We start from the raw sequence: 7,037 nt of genomic DNA on the forward strand, positions 1-7,037 counted from the left end.
CGGTGAGACTGTTTGCGGTTACCATTATTGTGGTAAGTGGAGCACCGAAATTCCAGGGCAGATTCTGTTGTGCTTTTGTAACCATTCAGTCACGCTGATTGAAGGATCCTATCCGTCCAAGTTGTGACCATCAGATGTACAGTCGATGAGAAGGTAGCCAACAATCGAAAGATAGTTAGGATCATCCACCAAGTGTATTTTTAAAACTAGACATCCCCAAATAACCCCATGATCTGGACGGTCAGGATTGATGTATATCCATGCAACGTACACAGGCAATGAGTTGCCACCATTTAATAAATGTTGGCAAACACCCACCCAGATCTAGCTATGATTTCACATGTTTCGTTATAAAAAAGGAAACAACCCTTCCCATTACTCAAAATATCCCTTCCATCTGTGTGAGAGAAAACATGGAAGGTGATGGCAGGTGTAGCCAACCATTCCATGTTCTTGGGGCCCTTCTCATTCTCATCTTCCTCATCTCTGACATTAAAACATGCTCAGCATCGACAAAGGTCGAGCCCCACATCAAAGCCAGCGCCGAGTTCATTCGAAGTTCATGCACTGTGACCACCTATCCACGAGTCTGCTTCCAATCTCTCTCTGCCCATGCAAGTGACATTCACACCAGCCCTAGAAAACTAGCCCACGTCGCATTATCTGTGAGCCTATCAGCCGCCCGATCGACTTTGGCCGTGTTATCGAAGCTATCTGCAGGAAATCACTTGAAGCCTAGAGAGGCAGGCGCGATGAGCGACTGCATCAAGACGATAGGTGATTCGGTTGATGAGCTCCAACAATCTTTAGAGGAGATGGGGCACCTGAATGGGCCACAATTCAATAGTCGGATGGACAACATCAAGACATGGGTGAGCGCCGCTGTGACGGATGAGGATACGTGCATGGATGGCTTCGCTGGAAATGCCATGAATGGCGACATCAAGAACAAGGTGAGGGGCCATGTCGTGAATATTGCGCAGCTGACAAGCAATGCTTTGGCGCTTATCAGCCACCTCTCGTAGACTCGAGAGAAGTCACTGTAGTGGGAGTTTCAATGTAGATGATGTGCATGCAATTCCTAAGATTTTCTGGTCTACTATCCTAAGATTTGTAATGTTGTAGTTTCAGGGATGTTTGTTGATTCATGGCATTTCATGTGTTTGGTTAAACCTAATGTGTGTAACTTTGGGGGGATGACATGCAAAACCATATTAGGAGGAAATGAAATTTCCTTGAAAGCTAAGGAATTTGATAACTTCATGTCTCCTTTTTTCTTTCTGGAAACATGTACGTTGTACACCAACCTCTGCTTATGGATGCATGGAACATTCCAACCATGGTTAGGATCTTGCACAAATCCCCACTGCCTATGGATGTGTGGGGCATTCGATTCTAACCATAGTCCTGGAATTCGGTGTGTGGACAAGATTTTGAGCCGAGTCACTAGAAAACTCGCCCGTGGGGTCACTTTCTGTTGAGACAGCTACACTCATAATGGCTTGAACAGGCCTTTTCTTATTGGCAAAACTGGAGGATGCTGAAAGGCAGGTTGTGAGCCATGGATCCATTAATCTGCCTTTGCACTGATGGCGAATCTCCATCTGGCATGAGGACACCTTTGAACCCCAGATCCAAAACTCTAGTGGGCCATACCAAAGAGAAATGTAAATCAAGGGAGGAAACTATTTCATTTCGCCATGTCCCACCGGAGTTTTGTATCGGGCTGAAAGTTGGGCTTGTAAAGTTTCAAGGGGTGCTGCATCATGTAGACCGTTCAGATTCTGTGCTCATAACACATGTGGAAAGGTGTGCACAGGTGCTCACATAAGAAGGTGAGCATGCGAGCATTCCTCTATTATAATAATAATAATAATAATAATAATAATGAGACATGTCTCCAATTATCATTTCTGAATTGAAAGATTTTGAGTCAATCTATAAACAAACATGTCTGCTTTTGGATCAACGAGTGAGTTACTGTTAACTTGTTTTGGATTGTCATGCATTTACCTGTGGTTAGACATGGGTCCGTGAGCCACTTGTAGGCAACTAGTAAGGGATGAGTTTCATGGAATATCTTCTTCTTCTTCTTCTTCTTCTTTTTAAAATTTTTAAAATTTTTTTTTTTAGTTTGAAATTGAATTTCGAATTCAAAATTAAAATTCAATAAGAGATGCGACTGTAAAGAAGAAGAGAGGGGATTACTCTTGCCTCATTCAAACTCTCTTTATCTATCCCTTATAAAAAGGGATGGCATCCCTCTCAATGCATCTCAAATATGTCAAAAGCGTGAGTTCTAGTAAGACAAAACAGGGAGAAAAGTTTACATCAAAGCTTGTTCATATGGCTCACCTTTAAAGGATCTAACATTAATTTATCTGGCCCACCTTTAAACGATCTAAGTCATTAATTATAATTTGAGGTAATTTCATCCGTATATAATCAGAGTAATAGGATTCTTTCTACTCCCAATGATTAAGTGGACATCTTACTGTTCACTATCTATCTTTGACTTTATGTGAATGTTCCAAAATTGCGTAAACCATCAGATCTTGCGAGCCCACCCATCCAGGCCGTCTTTCACCTGTGTCATCTATAATTAATGGTGGCAATATGCCACAAAAAAAAGGATGACTCATGATTTAAATATTTCCCTATGCTCATGCCCATATGTACACCTATAAAATAGCTTATCGTGCGAAAACTGTGTGAGGTAATGGTGACCGATGTTGTCAGATGTCTTTGTCCATTGACCAATGCTTAGATCGACGACGCACACAAATTTACGTAATTGCATGATTAATTTCCCATTTTGGGTGCTATGCTATATATATGGGTATAATTGCGGGATTATGGGTTCCAATTGAGACTAAGTTGTTTTTAAGGTTTGGAGAGGAGAAAACAAAAGTTTTATAAATTGTAGGTGCTACGTCTCTTATACTTTTCATTTTCATAGTGATTGTTATCACTTTGTGCGGTGGTTTTTTTCTGCGAGAATTTTTCACGTACAATTTATGTGTCCTTTGTCCAAGCTTTGTTTGCATTTATCTTTCGATTGTTTAGTTCAAATTTGGCGTTTGCTTCCGTAAATTCCCAACAAATGTTGAACGCTGGGATTCGAATTTGAATCTGAAACATATAGATGAAAGGATCAAAAGTTAAATATGAAACTGAAAAGTTCATCTGTAAAAATAACTTTAAACTATGGAAGGTAAATATGAGAGAACTTCTAGTTCAGCAAGAGCTATAACACGCACTCCTTAGTGTAATGAAGTGTCCCACATCTATGAGCGATAAAAAGTAGGAGGAATTGGATGAGAGAGCAAAAATCTCAATTCAGTTATTCCTATCGAACGAGGTTTTGTATGATGTCCTTGATTAAAAGACCACTGTAGGACTTTGGAAGAAGTTAGAATGCTTGTACATGATAAAATCTTTGTCGAATAATTTGTATATAAAGAAGCAATTATATGATATGAAGAGATGGTGAAAGGGTTTGATATTAATGAACACATTAGCGCATTTAATTAATTACTTTACAAATTTTCAAGGGTGAAAGTGAACATTGATGATGAATATCAAGCCCTAATTCTATTGAATTCCCTTACTAAGTTTTACGAGGGTCTCATAAACACTATGTGTCACGGGAGGAAGATCATGGACATTGAAACTATCATCTTAGCTCTTCATTTGAAGCAATTGAGAAAGAAGGACAGTAGCGGTGGTTCCTATATGAATGCTTTGGTTGTTAGGGGAAGGAATTTTAAGCGAGAGAATAGAAACTCGTGTTCAGTCCAAGTATAAGGGTAAGAGGAAGGTTAAGTGATGGAATTGTGGGAGGTAAAGGCATATGAATGGGGATTGTCAAAATCCTAAAACCCAAAAAGTAGAGAAATTAGACGATTCACTAAGGGAGAAAAATTCAGCAAAATTAGATGTAAAAACAAGTGGTTGTGGCGTGTTGTCAGTGTCCAAAGTCGGTCACTTATATGATGAATGTAAGAATGAGTGGATTTTGATTAGAGGCAACATACCACATGTGTCCTCATCAAAGTTAGTTCACCAGTTACAATAAGTACGATGTTGGCTAGGTGTTTATGAGTAATGACATTACCTGTAATGTTGTTGGTGTCAGATCAGTATACATCAAGATGTTTGATTGGATGGAGCATATCATGATGGATGTTAAACACGTTCCTGATTTGAAGAAGAATCTGGTATTTTTGGGAGCTTTCAATGTGCTTGAGTGGAAGTTCATCGACCATAATGGTGTCCTAAAAGTTTCAAAGGGGACACTTACTGTTATGAAGGCACAAAGGAGTGATAATCTCTATAGGTTAATTGGAAATACTATATCAGATGGAGCTACGACGTTTGTAGTGGAATCCACGTTAACACATTGTGGCACGTGCGCTTAGGCTACATGACGAGCACGATATAAAAGTATTACTTGATCGTAGATTGATTCGTGTATTTAAAAGTTTTGATTTAGATATATGTGAGCATTGCGTATACGATAAATAATCAATATTATCTTTTAAAATTGGAAAGTATAGTGGTGAATGACCTCTTGATTATGTGCACTCGGATGTGTAGGGGCCATCGCTTGTTATTTCTAAGGGAAGATCATCGTTCTTTGTGACATCTATAGACGATTTTTTAAGAAAGGTGTGGGTTTATTTTTAAAAAAATAAATTTGATATTTTCACCACTTTCAATATGTGGAAGGCGATAGTAGAAAAGCAGATAGGGCGGAAGTTGAAAGTGTTGATGATAAACAATGGTGGAGAATTCATTTCAAAGGAATTTAATCAGTTTTGTAAATATAAGGAGATTTTATGACATAACAGAGTCGGACACATAACAGAGTAAAATGGTGTGGTGGAACATATGAATCAGACTCTCTTGGAGGGTTCTTGAAGTATGTTGACCAATGTTGGGTTAAACAAGAAGCTATGTATTGAGGCTATTAACACAGATTGTTACTTAGTGAATCAGTCCCCATCTATACTGATAAATTATAAAATTCCAGAGGAAGTGTAAAATGGTCATGAAGTTAACTACTCAGAGCTACGATTATTTGGTTGTGATACTTACTCTCATATACCATCAATTGAGATAGATAAGTTAGACCAAATGATGAAAATGATACCTTTGTTGGCTATGATAATAGTGTGAAGGGATACAAAATATATAACCGAGTCACATTGAAGATCGCAATAAGCTGTGACGTCAGGTTTGATGAGTACTCATTTTCCTTAAGTATGAATATAAGGAAATGGAAAAGTCAGCGAAAATTAACATTAAAATAGAAAAAGATTAGACACGAGATAAAGTCGAGCTAAAGGAAGAGGTACAAGAGTAGGTGGATTAGTCACTTATGAGGTGAAATCCACCTAAAGATTACAGATTACTGGCTAGATATACAGATGACTCGAATATTCCATTCGCCCTCATTACAAATGAAGATCTGTCTACCCTCCAAGGAACACCAGATGATATAGATGCTTAGAAGTGGATGATAGTGATGCAAGACGAGATGGAATCTTTATATAAGAATGAGATGTGGGAGTTGGTTCACGTTAATTATTAAGCAAGTATCTATCATGTCTGTGTTGGTGCTGGCTACCCAATATAACATTAAATTAAACAAATGGATGTGAAGATTGCTTTCCTATATGGAGAGTTGGAAGAGTATATTTACATGACATAACCAGAATGGTTCGAGATACAATGGTCAGAGAATAAGGTTTACAAGTTAAGGAGGTCATTATATGACCTGAAACAGTTGTCTAGGAAGTGGTATAAGAAGTTTGATATTTTCATTGTGAGTGAGCAGTTTACTAGAAGTGAATATGATCATTGTATTTACTTCAAGACACTAAGGGATAAAAGATTCACTGTCATGATAGTACAAGTTGATAACATGCTTATTGCCAGCCATAACATGTATGAATCAATATATTAAATGCTCGATTATTAGGGACATTCGAAATGAAAGATATGAGGGTTGCAAAGAAAATTCTCAACATTGATATACACAGAGAAATGAAGATAAGCATGCTACAATTGTCTTAGGAAGAGCAATAGTCTTTATGAGACTAGATATTTCATGTGCAGTTGGTGTTGTCAAATCCCGATGAACAGCATTGGGAGGCAGGGAAATAACTACCTCGTTATCTATGAGATACAACAAACTACGTCTTAACATTTCAGAAATTATAGGAAAAATTAGTAGGCTATATGAGTGCTGATTATATAGAAAACATGGACAATAAAAGGTTAACTTCTGATTACTCATTTATATTAGCGGGTGAAGTGATTAGTTAGATGTCGAAACTCCAGTAGGTATTTACTCTTTTCACAACTGAAGCTGAGTATATGATGGTGATATAGGCTTTCAAAGAAAGTGTTTGGTTGAATGGAATAATGAATAAACTTGTGGTTCAACAGAAGGCCGTGCTAGTTAATTGTGATTGCGAAAGCACGATTAACTTGGCAAAGAATTCAATTTACAATTCTAGAACTAAACATATTGATGTTTATCATCATTTCATTTTACAAGCACTTAAGGAATGTGGCGTCACTTTTGATAAGATCTACTGTAATGCCCCAGATTTCAGGGGGGTCGAGTAGATACTCGACTCCCAACATCTCGGGTACCACTTATGCTTTGCGGAAGCAGGATTTTATAATTCGTTTCACCTATCATTAGAACAATTTGTAGAATTAAAATAGACTGTGATGTACTCTAGAATAAACATAAATTTTAATATAAGTAAATCAGTTGTCAAATGAAATATGTCTATCCAAAGTACAGCTGGACTGCAATTGAGGAAAGTTTATAGTTCTAAAAATATAAATGTACAAAAATATTTAAAAATAACCCTACCCTATGGCCTCATCGCTGGCCCTAGGGCAACTACAGTGGCCCACCTAGGAGCCGGCAATAAGAGAGCTCATCCTCTAAGTCTATGGACGCCTCGTCCAACGTGCCAGATTCTGAATATCTGCATCTATGAAAGTGTCTAGTT

The 7,037-nt window shown here is 38.0% G+C and overlaps 1 protein-coding gene across 1 annotated transcript; it reads left to right on the forward strand.

Moving 5' to 3' along the window:
* Positions 1 to 342: 342 nt before the first annotated feature.
* LOC131248354 (21 kDa protein-like) lies at positions 343 to 1,279 on the forward strand. The gene has a single exon (XM_058248616.1). The coding sequence runs from the start codon at positions 414 to 416 to the stop codon at positions 1,023 to 1,025; it is 612 nt and encodes a 203-aa protein (XP_058104599.1). The 5' UTR covers positions 343 to 413; the 3' UTR covers positions 1,026 to 1,279.
* The last annotated feature ends 5,758 nt before the right edge of the window (positions 1,280 to 7,037 follow it).

This window comes from Magnolia sinica, chromosome 6, assembly GCF_029962835.1.
Source record: "Magnolia sinica isolate HGM2019 chromosome 6, MsV1, whole genome shotgun sequence".
Classification (NCBI taxonomy): Eukaryota; Viridiplantae; Streptophyta; class Magnoliopsida; order Magnoliales; family Magnoliaceae; genus Magnolia; species Magnolia sinica.